At 55.1% G+C, this 16566-nt stretch overlaps 6 protein-coding genes across 6 annotated transcripts; 4 read left to right on the forward strand and 2 right to left on the reverse strand.

The window, feature by feature from the left end:
* Positions 1-290: 290 nt before the first annotated feature.
* On the reverse strand, positions 291-3896 carry LTR77_009105 (uncharacterized protein; the record flags this gene model as incomplete). Its single annotated transcript, XM_064806334.1, has 3 exons — positions 291-585; positions 641-3500; positions 3551-3896. 3 exons carry the CDS (start codon positions 3894-3896, stop codon positions 291-293), a joined length of 3501 nt encoding a protein of 1166 aa, XP_064655660.1.
* A 455-nt stretch (positions 3897-4351) lies between these two features.
* On the forward strand, positions 4352-6546 carry LTR77_009106 (uncharacterized protein; the record flags this gene model as incomplete). Its single annotated transcript, XM_064806335.1, has 2 exons — positions 4352-4604; positions 4760-6546. The coding sequence occupies 2 exons, from the start codon at positions 4352-4354 to the stop codon at positions 6544-6546; spliced, it is 2040 nt and encodes a 679-aa protein (XP_064655661.1).
* A 210-nt stretch (positions 6547-6756) lies between these two features.
* Positions 6757-7687, reverse strand: BCP1 (Mss4p nuclear export; the record flags this gene model as incomplete). Its single annotated transcript, XM_064806336.1, has 2 exons — positions 6757-7542; positions 7601-7687. The coding sequence occupies 2 exons, from the start codon at positions 7685-7687 to the stop codon at positions 6757-6759; spliced, it is 873 nt and encodes a 290-aa protein (XP_064655662.1).
* A 267-nt stretch (positions 7688-7954) lies between these two features.
* On the forward strand, positions 7955-9772 carry GUA1 (GMP synthase (glutamine-hydrolyzing); the record flags this gene model as incomplete). Its single annotated transcript, XM_064806337.1, has 3 exons — positions 7955-8106; positions 8174-9684; positions 9735-9772. The coding sequence occupies 3 exons, from the start codon at positions 7955-7957 to the stop codon at positions 9770-9772; spliced, it is 1701 nt and encodes a 566-aa protein (XP_064655663.1).
* Positions 9773-10731: 959 nt separating this feature from the next.
* Positions 10732-11254, forward strand: LTR77_009109 (uncharacterized protein; the record flags this gene model as incomplete). Its single annotated transcript, XM_064806338.1, has 4 exons — positions 10732-10785; positions 10835-10916; positions 10966-11078; positions 11147-11254. The coding sequence occupies 4 exons, from the start codon at positions 10732-10734 to the stop codon at positions 11252-11254; spliced, it is 357 nt and encodes a 118-aa protein (XP_064655664.1).
* Positions 11255-11736: 482 nt separating this feature from the next.
* VPS15 (Serine/threonine-protein kinase) lies at positions 11737-16329 on the forward strand (the record flags this gene model as incomplete). Its single annotated transcript, XM_064806339.1, has 2 exons — positions 11737-15487; positions 15539-16329. 2 exons carry the CDS (start codon positions 11737-11739, stop codon positions 16327-16329), a joined length of 4542 nt encoding a protein of 1513 aa, XP_064655665.1.
* Positions 16330-16566: the final 237 nt, after the last annotated feature.

Genomic DNA, 16566 nt, shown 5'->3' on the forward strand with positions numbered 1-16566 from the left:
CATCCGTTTACCCGGCAGAGTACATTGAGGAACTGCACATACATATAGAGGAAAAGGGAAGGGATGCATGAGAAATTCCTTGGTGAGGTTGAGACCTACTTATGGTACACGAAGCGCAGTGGCTCCAAGCTCGACAGAATAAGCCCCTGACAATGTCTCAAGCCGCCAATGCGACGCACATCAGACCCAGTGGCGGGAGTGAGACATCCACAAACCTCGAACAGCCTCCAACGGCCTCGTACAATCCTCCATCAGACCTTAACAACGTCGCCGGACATTCTCCTCACAGCTCAATCGAACAGCTCAATCACAACCCTCTCCGCTTCCACCTTGATGCCTTTCCCTACACCATTGTCCGCGACCTTGAGCTTCTTCGCCGGTGGCGGTATCATCTCAAAGTCTCCACCCATCGGCGTCCCCGCCTCAGAAACCGTCGCAGGCGTAGTGCCGTTGGTGTGGAAAGCGGATTGCGAGGCGACGAACTTCGCGTACTCCTTGTCGATCCTGGATTGCTCGTGCAGCATCGCCTCGCGATCCTCGTCGCTGTCGGCGTAGTGCTTGACGCAGGCTGGGCATTCGATGTACCTGGATAGAGGTGGTCAGCAGATATCTCAGACGATGTGCGGAGGAAGGAACGTACCAAGCATTGTCCTTGGCCGGATGACCCAAGATCTCATACTCCGGCAACGTCTCACCAATCAGCTTCGTGTTATCCCAGTCCAGACAATCCTCACAGAATCCATTCTCGCACCAGCGACAGCGGTAGATCATACCTCCAGCGTCTTGCGTCTTGGACTGGCAGTCCAGACACTCATGCTGCGGGCAGTAGAACAAAGCGAACGTAGACTTGGCCTTCAGCTGAAAAGACTTCTCCAGACATTTGGTGTGGTAGCTCCGGGGGCAGCCGCAGCAGCAGACGAGGTCGCCTCCATCCCAACAATGCTGGCAGAAGTCCTGGTTCGGCACCTGCACCATCTTGCGCTTCGGCGGTTCGGCAAGACGTGGGTCCTTGCCTGCGAACGTGGGTACGGCTTCCCAGTCACCGCAGCCCATGGATTCCTTGTTGATCGCGAAGCCGTCGACCATGACAGTGGTGTTCTTGCCGACCCTGCGATCGGCGCGGTCAAGCTTAGCATCCTCCTTCGCAGCCTGCTCGATCGCCTTCTGATGCCTCTTGCCCTCGAAGACAGCAGTCTCAACCTTTTCCATAGTGTTCAACCAGCTCTCCTCCACTGTCTCGTCTGCGGAGACGTCGGCATCGTCATGCGTATCCATCGGCTGATCCTTGCACTTCTCGAGCGTGGTCTGCCAGTCCCAGTTGAGCATCTCCTTAACATCAACGTCCGGCCTTGAGAGCGTCTGGGCACCGCGGCGGATGAGTGACTTCAAAGTCCCGGTGTCGAGCTGCGGTGTATCATCCTCCAAGGCGCTGGTGGAAGGGCCGCGCTTGCGCTTCTTGCTGCCCTGGGCGGCGCCTGAATGGATGTTGCGCATGCTCTCCGTGACCTTGACAGACAAGTACAGCTTCTTCCTGATTCGCCCGAGCATCTGCTCCTCGACCGTACCCTGAGAGCACAGCTTGTATACCGTCACCTTCTGCATCTGACCAATGCGATGAGCGCGAGCCTCCGCTTGGAGAGTGATCTGTGGGTTCCAATCCTCATCCATAAACACCACATCTGAAGCGGAAGCAAGGTTGACACCCAGCCCACCTGCTCTCGTCGAGATGAGCATGACCCTAAAGTCACTCCTGATGTCGTTGAACATGCGGATGCCCAGGTTGCGACGAGCGCGCGATGTCGAGCCATCCAGTCTGAGGTACCGGAAGGAGTTGTCGGTGGTTGCGTGCAGGGCCAGGAGCTCCTCACACAAGCTCAGAGTCTTCGTGAACCCCGCGAAAATGAGGATTCGTTTCTTTTGCTTCACAACCAGCTCGTTGACCAGCTTGTCCAGGATCATGAATTTGCCAGAAGCAGTCTTGACGTGCTCACCCCAGTAATAGGGGTTTGGCTCGGCGTGTGGGAGCAGATATGGGTGGCTGCACACCTTGCGAAGCTGCATGATCAGGTTCATCAGCTTCTTGTATTCGCCTTTCTCGACGTCCGCAACCTCATTCTGGATGCCGTTCTCTAGGATCTCCCTGCTCTCGGCCCAGACATCGTCAGAGACGCCAGCACCAGTAGACAGCTCCTCCTCTGCTTTCTTGAGAAGGCTGAGCTGTGCTTGATCAACCGCAGCTTCGTGCTGCCTTGATACGATCTCCTTGCTCTTCGACCCTTTGAACAGCTGGTCGAGTGTTGAAATGTCCATCTTGGTGAGGAGTCTTGTGTACCAGAAGCGTTGCATCGGCGTCAGCGGCACGTACAACAGGACCTCTTCCTTCGGTGGCAGACCAAGGTTGACGCCAGGACTGGACTTCATGCGCCTGAGCATAACCAGCTCAAGAAGGCCACGAGCATGATCCATGAAATCTCTCGATACTTTGCCCCTGGTGAGATCGAAAGCTTGCTTGAACTCCTCTGAAGTCCTGGCGTCGAATACGTCTGGGTACAGCCAATGCAGCAATGCCCACATCTCCTGCAGATTGTTCTGAAGAGGTGTGCCGGTCAGTAGCAGGCGGTACTCTGCTTTCAAACTCTGCAACGAGTGGGCAACCTCAGACTTCTCGTTTTTGATCTTGTGGCCTTCGTCGAGAACGCAGTAGCGCCAAACAAAGGCTCGCTTGAACCAGTTCTGCTCGGAGGTGAACGTTTCGTAGGTGGTGACGATGATGTCAATCTTCGCAGCCTGGCCAGCGACCCGGCACTCGTCCTTCAGCCTATCACGCTCTTTGACTGGCCCATGGAAGCGTACAGTTCTAAACGCAGGTGCCCATTTCTTCGCTTCGTTCATCCAGGACGACAGCACGCTGAGCGGACAGATGACGAGGAATGGTCGAGGCTCGCCAGTCTTTGGCTCGCTCTCGCGCAGCCACTGGAACAGCGCGAGGGTCTGCAACGTCTTTCCGAGACCCATTTCATCACCGAGAATGCTTGGCATGCCGTTCTTGTGCATGTACACCAAAAAAGACAGACCTTCGAGTTGGTATGGCTTCATTGTTGCCATGATGCCTTTCGGCTGCTGCGTGAGAGCGACATGAGGGACAGTCTCCACATCCTCATCTCCTTTCATGTCTTGAAGACGTTGCAGCTTGTCGATGTAGCTGGTCTCTGGCAGAAGAGGCTGGAAGTACTCCTTGTTGGCGAGAAGGAAGGCATCACGTCTTGGCTTGGTGAAGGCGGCAATGTTCGCGTGGACCTTGTCTCGCTCGGTGCTGATTGTGGGTTTGGACGTCTTTGAAGTCACGTTACCGTTCAGGTTGGAAGTGAGCTTGGTCGCCTTCGCTGCTTTGCGTGCCTTTGCACTTTTCTTGTACTTTTTCTTGGGAGATGCATAGCTGACACAGCTCCTGGTCGATCTGTTAGGCAGCTCGCGGGTGCCAGTCGAACGGCGCGGAACAACTGGAGTAATGCTTAGCCCTGAACCACATTTGCTGGTGCCGGAGACGTACCTTGGATCACATCTTCTGAGATCAATTCGTCCTCGCTCTCTTCGCTGCTCTCATCCTTCTCGATAGACGTCTTCGAGGACTTTGGTGGTGTGTCGTCGAAGCTGCTACTGTCCGTCTTGGTTGGCGAGGCGGTGGCCTCCGACTCGGCGTAGCTGAACACGGGTCTCTGCTGCCTCAGATTCTTCACATCCGCCACATTGGCCATCTTGCTGACACTGGCTGGGATGCTTCTGGCACCAAATGCTGACAAGAGATCGGACAGTTTGGGGGCAGGGGGCATGACAGCCAGCAACTTCCGCCGCTTGGAAGGGGGTGTTTGGTGAGTCGACAGCGGGTCGACGTCCATGGGTGGCCAAGTGAGGTCACGTCAACTGAGACTGCTTGCTGCTGATACGCACGTGGTGAGGTTGGTCGAGCCTCCTGATTGGCCGTGTGATCCAATGCACCTCTCGTCGAAGTGATCCAAGTTCTCCAATGCGACTCTATGCCTTCAATACCGATGTTCCTCTAAAATGCCTCCAAATGTGTCAATAGCTCGAGAATTGCTCTATCAAAACACTCTCGACAGCCCGCAATCTATGTTTGCTAGAAAAGGCACTCGCAATGGCCTCCCAAACGTGATGCATGCAGTATGCAAAGGGAGAGGAGACTCACTTAACGCGTTGACTCAGGCGCGTCTTACCGTGAGGTCGAGAAAATCTTGCTTAGTCACCCTTCGACCTCAGACTCTCGAGTGCGATGGCATGCGCCCTACCTTGACCCATATCCATCTTACGAATGTAGCAGTAATCCGTCACCGCCATGGCCCGATTCTACCCCCTCTATGTCCGGCGCAGCGACGGGAAGCGTGAGGTGTTGGCGAAAGGCAAGCGCAGCGAGACCAACCAGCCCACCGACGAGCAGCTCGACCAGAAACCAGATCGCAATGGCATTAGCGACTACTACCGCGAGGTGGGAATTGACGAATCTAAGCATCTGGATTGGCGCAGGAAGTTGGGCGGTATGCTGGCTCGAGAGTTAGTGTGGAAGGACAAGGAAGCGCAGCAAGACAGTGGTATGTAAGTCTTTCGGGGCAGTATACAAGTCCTCCTTTGTACATTTTAATCTTGGGGCTATGGAATCCTCTTTCAGGCCCATGGGGCATGGTTCTGCTTTTTGGCTCCAGTTGAACTTAACACATCCTCGAAAAGCGTACTGACATTTGCACAGACGCAGGATATATGCTGGTAGCACTCCCAGAGAACTATCGCCTGTATGAGCACGTGAAGAAGACGGTGAAAGATGGCAAGACGGAGATCAAGAGCAAGACTCATGCAGGAGGTGGCAATGACCGACAAGACGCCTACCTGTATGGACACCCAGCAGGTCGCAAGAAGAGATATCGAAGCCCTGGCGACTTCTTCCCACATCTGCTATGGCTCTGCACCGACGAGGGCGGTGATCCTGACAATTGTGGCTGCAAGATCTGCTCGCCAGAGGACTTGGATGATGTTGTACCGAACACAAAGCCAAAAGCAACAACGCCTACATTTAAGGTGGAGGCAGGAGCGAGCGGGACTGGTATGATGAGGCTAGGGAGCGCGCAGGGCACGACCAAGCTTAAGCAGGAGGCCGGTGGTCCCGTACCAGTTCAGCAGCGAACACTCACTCCCACTAGACTCGAGCCAGCGAAGTCCACAGACCAGACCATTGATCGCCAATACAACAGCTTCTTCTATCGGCCGGGCGAGGTCGTGTGGTTCAGTCGTGGTGCGGCCTGGGGGATTGGTGTAGTTCTACGGCGATGGAAGAATAAGGATGGTCAGAACCACTACTCCGTCCAACCGCTCTCGCATCCTTTCGGCCACCCGTCTGCCATGACAAAGACTTCCGACTCCGAGCTGCGTCCCTGGCTTGCCTGGAGTGTCCCGAAATACACCAATGATGGTCTGAACCAGTTGGTAGAGCCTGCGCGATACGATAACGTCGACTGGGCCGGTTTAATGATGCATAAGAAGTACGGCACCGGCGACGCAGAAGTCGATGCTAGTATCCTGGCCGCTAAGAGTGTGGATGCTTCATACACTCCTTTCGCCAGCGTTAGAACTGCTGAGCTAGAGTCTGGCGTGACGGTGGAGAATTACGCTGGCATGTATCTCGGCGCGGAGAAGCTATGGGTAGGCGACGCGCTGCGCCTGCAACCGGGCACCGACATACTCGTCCTCCACAACATCATGGTTCGCAGAACGACTACAAGCCAAGAACTCCAACAGCAAACCGTGCACCTAATCGGCGACGTCTACACCATCCAACGCGTCCAACACACCAACCCCTCAACCCCCACCTTCGCCTCCGCTCAGAACAACCCCCAACTGCCACCCCGCCTCACCGAAGACCTCGCCTTCCGCAACAACCTCTCCATCCGCGCCAAAGGCACCGCGCACTACTGGAAACTCACCGCAATCAACAGCCGGCACGAACTCAACGACATCAAGGGCCGCTGGTACGAAGCCAGCCTCGCCCTGCCCATCGTCGCACAGCCTCAGTTCGAAGATGCCGCGCGCAAAGGCGAGATTTCCGAGGCCACGCTCTGGATGAATTCGCGGGGTGACTGCATCGGCGCTAACCGTGCTGCGCATTTGCCTCGCCTTCCACGACAAAATGTCTATAGACCTACGCGAAGAGAGGCTTTCATGCAGTCCATACCGCCGAATGCGGAGATCAGAGATGGTGTCGACCCACCTTTACCGGACAACGTGGACCCAGCGCTGGAAGGGTTGGGCGGGACGCAGGATTCGATGGACATTGATCCCCGCTTCGACACAGCGGATGCGCAGAACATGAGCAGTGATGAGATTCGCGTGTCAAGGCCGGGGGAGATGCAGGATCAGGTTCCGGACACGGCGGGGTTGGACGAGTTTATGAATCTCGAGGGGATGGACGAGCAGGGTGGGAGCGATTTGCCGGGGTTCGGACAGCATTACACTCAGGAGAATACGCAGCAGGGGTATTATTGATGCGGTTGACCTGCCAAGCGGTCTTTTGCTGGGTTTAGCGCGGTGCTGGCGGATTTGATTCTTGGGATATGAGATTGAGCGTTCGCTAGGGTTGTACAGTTTGAAAAAGTCTTGGTAGCTCACTCAATGCCTTTTGGCCAGCTCAAGGCCTCTCAGCTGATACCAACATAGTCTTCGTTCATGCATTACAAGCCAGCACTTCGAGTCAGATCACGCCTCCGACCCCAGATACTCCCCCACAGCCTTCACGGCCCCCTCAAACTTCTCCCTCTCGATCAACGTCAACCTCCCCACCGGCCGAACCCCCATCTCCTGAAACGCCCTCTTTGCATCACTCGCTCCCTCCTCCCCCTGCTTCTCATACTCAAACCTCAGTGTCGCCAGCGCATGCTTCTCCAACACCTCGTCCTCGGGGTGAAAGTAAAAAGTCTCTCCCACCGCATTCGCTACTTTCTTCGACTTCTTCGCTGGCCGGTCGTCCTCGACGTCGAGCTTGGAAGCGACTTCGGTGAAGGTCTTGGAGATGATGAGGTAGTGCGTGAATTGGTAGGGTTCCTTTTCGTCGTTGGCCCATTGGATTTCTTCGAGGAGCATGTTGTACATGGGTGGGATGACTTGGGAGGGCATGTTGATGAAGCGTTCGGTGAGGATGAGGCCGATTTGGGATTTACTGCTCGATCCCAATAATGACTCCAGGCGCAAGGAAGAGCTCCGCGTCTTCTCAATGAGGTAGTTGGTTAGTTGCTGGATGACTGGTTTATCTCGGTGTTCGTGGAGGTTGAGGACCGTGAGGAAGGCGTAAGGGTCGCTTTCGGTCCCTTCACATTTCACTGTTGAGCCGAGCAGGGGTTGGGCCAGGATCATGTCGGTGAGGGCGGAGAGGTCGAAGAGCTGGTTGTCAACGTCGAAGAGTTGGCGGAGGAGCGTTTTGAGGCCGTGGAAGTCGACGGCGGGGGAGGGGTCGAAGTATTCGAAGTCCACGTTGAGGAGTTCGTCCTGCCGTGTTGTGTTAGTCGACTTGATGCCGTATTCTTTGGTTTTGATTCAGACATACATCATCGCTGCCGCTGTCTTCGCCATCGACATCCATCTTGTCCTTCGATGGCGCTTTGTCGTCGACGCCGGATTTTCGCTTCACCATCGTGTCTTGTGGATTTGAAGTGCAGGCCTCGAGTTATTAAACAACTTTGAACTCGTTTTGGCCTGATCTATTGGTTGTCAACCTGATGTTCTCGTTCTTCTCAGACCCAGTCCAAGCTGAACTCGAACAAATCTTCGTCTAGATCCACCAAAGATTTAAACTTTCCTTAGCGCGAATGTCTTATCGATAACAGAACGCGATTTCCCTCGAACTTTTCTGGACATGAGTCTGTCGCATTCGAAGTACACCTTCTCACAAGCAGACAAGATGGCGCAAAACAACGGAGAGGCTGGCTCGAAGACTGACCCGTCTCTACAACGTACTACAGAAATGCAAGAGAAAACGAACATCAACGGCGATCTGCCTCCCCCTCCGCATACCATCTTCGACACCATACTCGTCCTTGATTTCGGCTCGCAGTACGTCTTCTTCGCATGAACGTAGACTCTGCAGGAGACGCTGACTCTCCACTTTCTACAATCACAGATACACCCACCTCATCACCCGCCGACTTCGCGAACTCAATGTCTACTCCGAGATGCTCCCATGCACCCAGAAGGTCAAGGACTTGCCATTCAAGCCAAAAGGCGTGATCCTCTCAGGAGGGCCATACTCCGTTTACGCGCCTGACGCGCCGCACGTGGATCCAGATGTGTTCGCTCTCGATGTGCCGATCTTGGGCATCTGCTACGGACTGCAGGAGCTGGCCTGGCATCACGGCAAGGACGTGCTCGCAGGAGCGAAGAGGGAGTACGGACATGCTGCGCTGCAACTGGAGAAACATGTGGGCAAGGAAGCGCACGTGAGCAAGCTGTTCGAGGGTCTGCCGGATGAGATGGACGTGTGGATGTCGCACGGTGACAAGCTCGGTCGGTTGCCGGACGGCTTTGTAACCGTTGCAACATCTGCGAATTCTTCCTTTGCCGGGATCGCGCACGAGAGCAAGGAGTACTACGGCGTACAATTCCATCCGGAGGTTACGCATACCCCTAGAGGTGTCGAGGTGATCAAGAACTTCGCGGCCAACATTTGCAAGGCGCGACAAGACTGGACAATGGAGGCATTCGTCGACAAGGAGATTGCACGGATACGAGGGCTTGTCGGCGACAAGGGACAAGTCATCGGTGCTGTGAGCGGAGGCGTCGATTCGACAGTCGCTGCCAAGCTGATGCAGGAAGCCATCGGAGACCGGTTCCACGCTGTACTGGTCGACAATGGCGTACTAAGAAAAGACGAAGCCAAGACAGTTGAGAAAACGCTGACAGCAGGCCTCGGCATCAACCTGACGGTACTAGACAAAAGCCAGCTCTTTCTGGGTCTCTTGAAGGATGTTACAGATCCAGAAAAGAAGCGCAAGATCATCGGCAACACTTTCATCGAGTGCTTCCAAGAAGAGGCAGAGAAGATTGCAAAGGAGGCTGAAAATACACCTCGAGCAGGGAAGATAGAATGGTTCCTCCAAGGCACGCTGTACCCGGACGTCATCGAATCGATATCCTTTAAAGGCCCTAGTGCCACCATCAAGACACACCACAACGTTGGCGGTCTCCCAGAGAAGATGCGGCTCAAGCTCATTGAGCCTCTGCGCGAACTCTTCAAAGACGAAGTGCGTGAGCTCGGCACAAGTCTCGGCATTCCTGAAGACCTCGTCTGGCGCCACCCCTTCCCCGGTCCTGGCATTGCTATCCGCATCATTGGCGAAGTCACGCCTGAGAAGGTGCGGATCGTTCAGGAGGCGGACCAGATCTTCATCGAGGAAATTCGGAAAGCTGGACTGTACCAGCAGATCAGCCAAGCGTTTGCCGCTCTGTTCGAAGGCAAAGCCGTGGGTGTCGTGGGCGATCAGCGGTTGCATGGCCATGTTGTCGGGCTACGCGCTGTGCAGACGACCGACTTCATGACAGCAGACGCGTTCGAGTTCGAGTGGAAAGTGCTCAGGCAGGTGCGGAACCGGATTGGTAACGAGGTGGATGGTGTGGCGCGTGTGTTCTACGAAAGTAAGTCTCGTGTTTTCAGTACCACTGGTGACCCTGCTAACCTGTGGAAGTTTCGAGCAAGCCTCCAGCGACCATCGAGCTTGAGTAGAGGTCCGTTCGCCTCGGAAGCCAGGCTCTGGCGACAGGACAGGACAGCAGCGATGCGTGGCGCTCTTGAGGAACTGTGATACCCTGGAGCAGCCGTCATGAAACGTATACCGTCTCGATCTTGCAAGAAGGCTCTGATGATATGGCACGTCGTCCCCCTGCTTCCTCTCAACGACCCTACCACTTCGGTGCCGGCAGGAGGCGCCAGTCCAATCCTGTCAGCCGCTCTAGATCTCTAGCAATGAATTTTGCGATGCCAGGGTACTTTACGAGAGACTTCAGCACGACGCAGAGCTCCCGCTCCAGAACAGCTACAATGTTATCGAAGTTTCCTGGACAAAACTTTCGGTCCTTGCGCTCCAACCACCGTCGACCGTACTCGTGGTTGATAGTGAAGCTATCGCTACGTTTCTCCATCTCGATGTGGAACCTCAAGGGCACAACCTGTTCCTCGAGGAATCTGGGCACCGGGTCGAAGCGCACAGTGAACAGCGTGCTGCTTGCCAGGTTGAGCGGGCGGATCTGGCGGTCCCAAGACGCGGGAGAGGGAGGTGCCGGCGCAGTTACGGTTGATGCTACCTGGGATGGTCAAGGTGCAGTGTGCTTAGTGTAGCGACCATGTCTCTGCTCTAATGGATTTCGAGACTGCTGTGAGTGCTGGCTTCTTATGATGGGGCTTGCCTATGTCGGGGTAGTCATTTAGGTAGAAGGGCCAGATGTTCAGCTGGGAGCCGTAGCAAATGGCTTGTCTCATTCGCCTCTGTCATTTTTGAACATGCATCTACAGCGTCGTCTAGTTGGATTAAAGGTCGCGTGCTGTTCATATTTCGTCTGTGCGCAAACAACGTCATGATGTGGGATGGCGGGGCTTGAATTTTGCGATTCAATGTTGACTGAAGCCTGCAATATCACACACCATTCAACCCCTACCTCGAAACAACACAAACAACCACCGTCAAGATGAGCTCCAATTCCAACGTCGGCGACCACCGCACCTACGAGGCTGGCGACCAGGTAGACACCTCCATCTTCCACACCGTTGGAAGCTGCTGACTTTCCCCAGCGCAACTACAGCAAAGGCGAGAAGCAGGAGGCCGAGCGCTACAAGGAGGGCCAGCCTCACTCTCACCTTGCTCAAGACTCCAGTCCGTACCACCCTCCCCGCACCGTCGACTCGTACTAATGCCCGTTAAGAGGACGAGCGATCGATCGCAAACAAGCTCGGACGCGAAGAGAAGCGTCAGAACGAGCCTGAGCCGGAGAAGGATATGGAGACGAAGCAGAGCAAGATTGATCCTACACTGCCGGTACGTTCTCATACAAAGCATAGAGGCGAGAAGGGGTTGGATTGGGCAGACGGCTGACAAGTTCACAGGCCAAGGCGCATGGCAACGAGCCATCGTCCGGCGCGAAGAAGGACAAGGAGATTGAGGACGAGGAGGCGGAGATGTTGAAGAAGAAGGGGGCGTTTGGGCCTCAGTAGAGATGGGTTGTGTTGAGAGTACTGCTGGGCTATGCTGCCGGCAAGTTTCTGCCACAGCACACGAACGGACGATATGAGATGGTTGCATAGGGCAGAGTTGTGGGAGAGCATATAGAACCTCGCCGATACATCTCTCTTGCATCCTCCATGGACTTTGTCTCCTATCCTGACATTACTCTTTTCCTTGTTCATGTATAGGTACAGGTAATCACATGTATTAGCATCCACGTGCTCGTGAATGAGCGCCACAGTGGCTGGGCTGGGTGGCGCTTTAGCATGTGCTTTGGACCTCATCTCTTGATCGCGTGGACAAACATATCTCGACCTGTGCACATCATGCTAGAAGTACGACACGTACCTCGATGACCTCAGTACCGGACGATGGAAACGAGTTGCTATCCCGAATTAGAGGGCACCCACCTTTAAGGACGAGCCAACTCACATCCAGGTCTCGTTCACCCAGACCATGAGACAACGGCGCGATGGGCCAGTCTTACTCCATGAGCGCCCTCGCGGCAGGTCCAAATGCGATAGAGACGACTGAGCTGGCAGACTTGACCTTTGAGAAGTCGCTAGGCGGTGCTCGCTTCCTCCGAACACACAGAGCCAGGCATCAGCAGGGGCTCGTCGTTGTCAAAGTGTGCGCGAAGACCGGTCCTAATGTCTCCTTCAAGCAATACGCCAAACTTCTCAAGGCGGAGCGATCAAGGCTGAGGGACGTTCCGAATGTCCTGCCTTACCAGCGGATCCGGGAGACGCCAACGCTCGGGATACTGGTCCGACAATTCATCCACAGCTCGCTTTACGACCGGGTCAGCATAAGACCCTTTCTGGAGATCATCGAGAAGAAGTGGCTTGCCTTCCAGCTGCTATGTGCGGTGAGAGACTGCCACGCTCGCGGCGTCTTCCACGGAGACATCAAGTCGGAGAATGTGCTCGTCACGTCTTGGGGATGGGTGTATCTCACGGACTTCGCCTCAGCCTTCAAACCTGTCTATCTTCCCGAGGACAATCCAGCAGACTTCTCCTTCTATTACGACACTTCCGCCAGACGGACATGCTACCTCGCACCAGAACGATTTCTTGCTGCTGGTGAGAAGCCATTAGATGAGAACGACGTCCAGTGGAACATGGACATCTTCAGCTTAGGCTGCGTCATCGCGGAGCTCTTCACAGAGACATCAACCTTCACTCTCAGCCAGCTGTTCAAATACAGGAAAGGCGAGTACGACCCTACAGTGCAACTGCTGGGCAAGGTCGAAAGCGAGCACGTCAGAGGACTTATCAGCAGCATGATCCGGTTGGACCCGCAGGAGAGATGGCATGCTCAGGACTACTTAGACGAGTACAAGGGCAAAGCCTTTCCGCTGTACTTCTACCAGCATCTGCATACGCTCATGCAGGAGGTCACCGATCCAGGGCCTGGCTACAAGCCAGTAATGACTGATGGTACGAACAACGGCGTATCAGACGACCGGATCGACAGGATCTACTCCGATTTCGACATGCTTTCAATCTCACTAGGCTACGAGGCCGTGCAGCCTTCAAGATCTCCTCATTTGCCAGGCACAGGACAAGGACTGTTCCCACTGCAGATAGACCTGCCGAACGATCGTCATACAGCTACCACGGGCCTTGTCCACAACATCGACAACGGAACGTTCATCCTGCTAAATGTCGTCACTGCTTCTTTGCGAAGCACAGCGCGAGCATCATCAAAGGTTCGAGGATGCGAATTACTGCTCGCCTTTGCCGAAAGGTTGCCGGATGAAGCAAAGCTCGACCGCATCTTACCATATGTAATGCCGCTACTAGATGACCAAAACGAGATGGTATTGGTTGCTGCGCTCAGAACCATGACACAACTCCTGGCGCTGGTGCAAGTCATCACCCCCGTCAACTCCTTTCTGTTCACGCAGTACATCTTCCCTCGACTGCAAGTATTTGTACGCAGCCAAGGCTTCAGGAAAAACCCGATCGTCCGAGCTACGTACGCCGCTTGCCTTGCGAGCCTTGCGGAGACAGCTTCACGGTTCCTGGACATGATGCAGGCCCTAAGAGCAGATGGATCACTACCGGCAACAGAAAAGGCGATTGAAGATGATTCCCAGACTCCTCGCGATGGCTATGATACTACGCGGGCAGAAATGCTGCACAACTTCGAAGAGCAGACCAAGGTGTTCATCACAGACAAGGACACAGCTGTCAAGCGAGCCTTCTTGAGTTCCGTGTCAACGTTGTGTGTGTTCTTCGGTGAGGCACGAGCAAGCGATGTCATTCTCAGCCATCTCAACACATACCTGAACGACCCAGATTGGATGCTGAAGTGCGCGTTCTTCCGGACTATCGTTGGCGTCGCCGTATACATTGGAGGCGCAAGCTTGGAGGAGTTCATTCTTCCGCTGATGCTGCAGGCACTCACTGATCCTCAAGAATTCGTGGTTGAGCAAGCTCTCAGATCGCTCGCAAGTATGGCTGAGATAGGACTATTGCAAAGACCGAAGACATGGGAGCTCATCGATACTGTTGCGCGCTTCGAGATGCATCCAAACATGTGGATCAAGGAAGCGGCTTGCCACTTTATCTCCGCTGCGACGACTTACCTTTCGATGGCTGACGTTCGCATCCTTGCAGCACCACTGATCAAACCATATCTCAAAATACCCGTTGGAGAGCTGTCAGAAGAAGAGGTTCTGGATGCTTTGAAGAAGCCACTACCTCGAGCTGTGTTGGATCTGGCCCTTCAATGGGCAAGTAAAGTCGACAAAAGCGTCTTCTGGAAGCAGGCAAGAGATTCGAAGCAGCTTTCGTACCGAGCCACTACCCAAATGCCGCCGACCTCGTCTGTAGCAGATCTCGGTCCCAAGTCACTTGCAAAAGCTCCGAGGTCTGATGAAGATGAGCAGTGGCTCGGGCGCCTGCGTAACGCCGGCATGAGGAGCGAGGACGAGATCAAAATCATGGCGTTCAGAGAGTACCTATGGCGCGCTGCACAGCGATCGAAGAAGGATTCTGACACCGACTCTCACGGGCTGTTCGACCAAGTGGCAGCGCTTAGCACCCTCAAAATCACACCACAGACTGTTATCTTCGACAGCGATGTCAACGTCTACAAGCAACGTTTGGCAGGCCAAGGCTCCTCGAACCAGGACATTGTTTCCGTCATGAAAGAGGCCATGAGTCCGACTCGCTCTGAACACAGTGGCGTCAAAGAAGCAGCCGGCACAAATGGCATCGACATCAAGCAACATGCGAACGGCAAGCCAGGCCCGCTGAAGCTGCCAGATCTTCGAAGACAGACGTCTGGATCTGGTGACAGCCTGTCCGCCTCGCCAGGCTCAGGCATCGGTTTGCTCGGAAAGGACGGCGCTCGACTGTTGAAGCGAAGAAGCAGTGCAGCACGATACCTCGGTGGAAATGACCTTCGCAACAAGTCGCTACCTGAAGTCGCGACAGACGATGCGACGGCATCAGGCAGACTGAACTCGCCAGCTGTAGGATCTCGAATGACGTCGCCACACTCGAAGGAACGCAGAAAAGCACTCAGCCGCACAACCAGCAGTCGGGTGGCGCACAATTACGCCGGCAACGATCCAACGGTCCTGCGGCTCCTCGACGCCGTATACGTCGATACCTTTCCCACGGACGCGGCGGAGTTCGGCCCGATCATCCAGCCGCGTAAACGCGGTCCGATACCTTCCAGCAGTACTCAGAACACGAAAGGACCTTGGAGACCGCAAGGACAACTTGTCGCTGTGCTTGGGGAGCATTCTGCCCGGGTAAATCGGATCGCTGTGGCGCCGGATCATGCCTTTTTCATAACTGTGTCCGACGACAGCGAGTTCCGCGTTTGGGACACTTCCCGTCTGGAACGCAACGTCACGCATCGCTCTCGGTTCAAGCAGTCGCTGGGGTCTGATGTTAGAGTCACGAGTGTGTGCTTTATCGAGTCGACGCATTCGTTCGTCTGCACAGGGTCAGATGGTAGCGTGCACTTCTACAAGGTACCTCTGACAGAAGGCGAACATGGGCCACGGTACAGCGAGTTGCAGGCATTGCGCACCTGGAAGATCCCTACGGCCAGCCCTACGCCTGAGTACGCTGTGTGGTCAGAGCACTACCGCGGCGAAACCGCCAGTACACTTGTGCTGGCGACAAACCTGAACCGCATTTTGGCGATCGATCTGCGATACATGTCGATACTGTTCGACTTCCGTAATCCAGCTCAGCACGGTACGCCCACCTGCTTCTGTCTCGGCCGCAAGCACGACTGGTTGTTGGTAGGTACTTCGCATGGCATCCTCGACCTCTGGGACCTGCGCTTCCGCATGCGCCTACGGTCGTGGGCATTCCCGAGCGCAGCACCGATCACTCGCCTACAACTCCATCCAAGCAGAAAGACTGCGCGCAGAAACCGTGTCTGCGTCTCAGGCGGAACAGCAAAAGGTGAAGTGACAGTCTGGGATATCGAGAAAGTGATCTGCCACGAAGTCTTCCGCCCGTCGCATCCGCACAGCAAAGAGCGCCTGAACCCAAAAGACTACGAGCTCAAGAACCTCGACGACGACCGCGCCGAAGGCCTGCTCAGCCGCGTAGCCAGCGCAAGGCAAGACGACCCAGCGGCACCTGCGCTCACCTCTACCGCCTTCTTCGGACTGAACCCAGTCTCGGAAGACACAGAAGCCCCACATGCCTTCGCCATAACCGGCGGTCCAGACCAAAAAGTCCGCTTCTGGGACTGCGATCGCATCGATGGCTGTCGAATCGTCAGCGGAGCGGTGACCGACGAGAAGACGACGTACAGCTTCTCCAACCTCGGTCTTGACGCCCGGGTCATCACCGAGAAGACGACAAGTGACGAGGCTTCCGCAGCAGGAGGGGCTGTGGAGTCGCCGCGAGCGGCTGGGAAGAAGGGCACTGCGGCGCCGTTGTCGAAGTACGAGACCATTCGATTGTCGGCGAGGAGTCTGCTGGAAGGACATCTGGATACTATCACGGATGTGGCGGTGGTGGAGAGGCCGTTTGGAATGGTGGTTAGTGCGGATCGGAGCGGGCAAGTGTTTGTGTTCCAGTGAGCTGTGCGCCTCACATAGGCGCCTGTATACCATCAGTATCAACCTTCAAGACATCAAGATTGAAAAGACTAAAGCGAGGAGCGTCTTCCAACTCATGTTTATTCATCACCGCTCGCTTCGCGAAGCAGCCTACCTATCTTCTCCTTTCGTACAACGAAGAAAAGCAGCCTCCAACGCCCAAAAACACCATCCGCTATGCTAGCTATGCTTACATCCCCACCCGTCCAAAAACACCGC

This window comes from Saxophila tyrrhenica (genome assembly GCF_035928015.1).
Source record: "Saxophila tyrrhenica strain CCFEE 5935 chromosome Unknown scaffold_16, whole genome shotgun sequence".
NCBI lineage: Eukaryota > Fungi > Ascomycota > Dothideomycetes > Mycosphaerellales > Extremaceae > Saxophila > Saxophila tyrrhenica.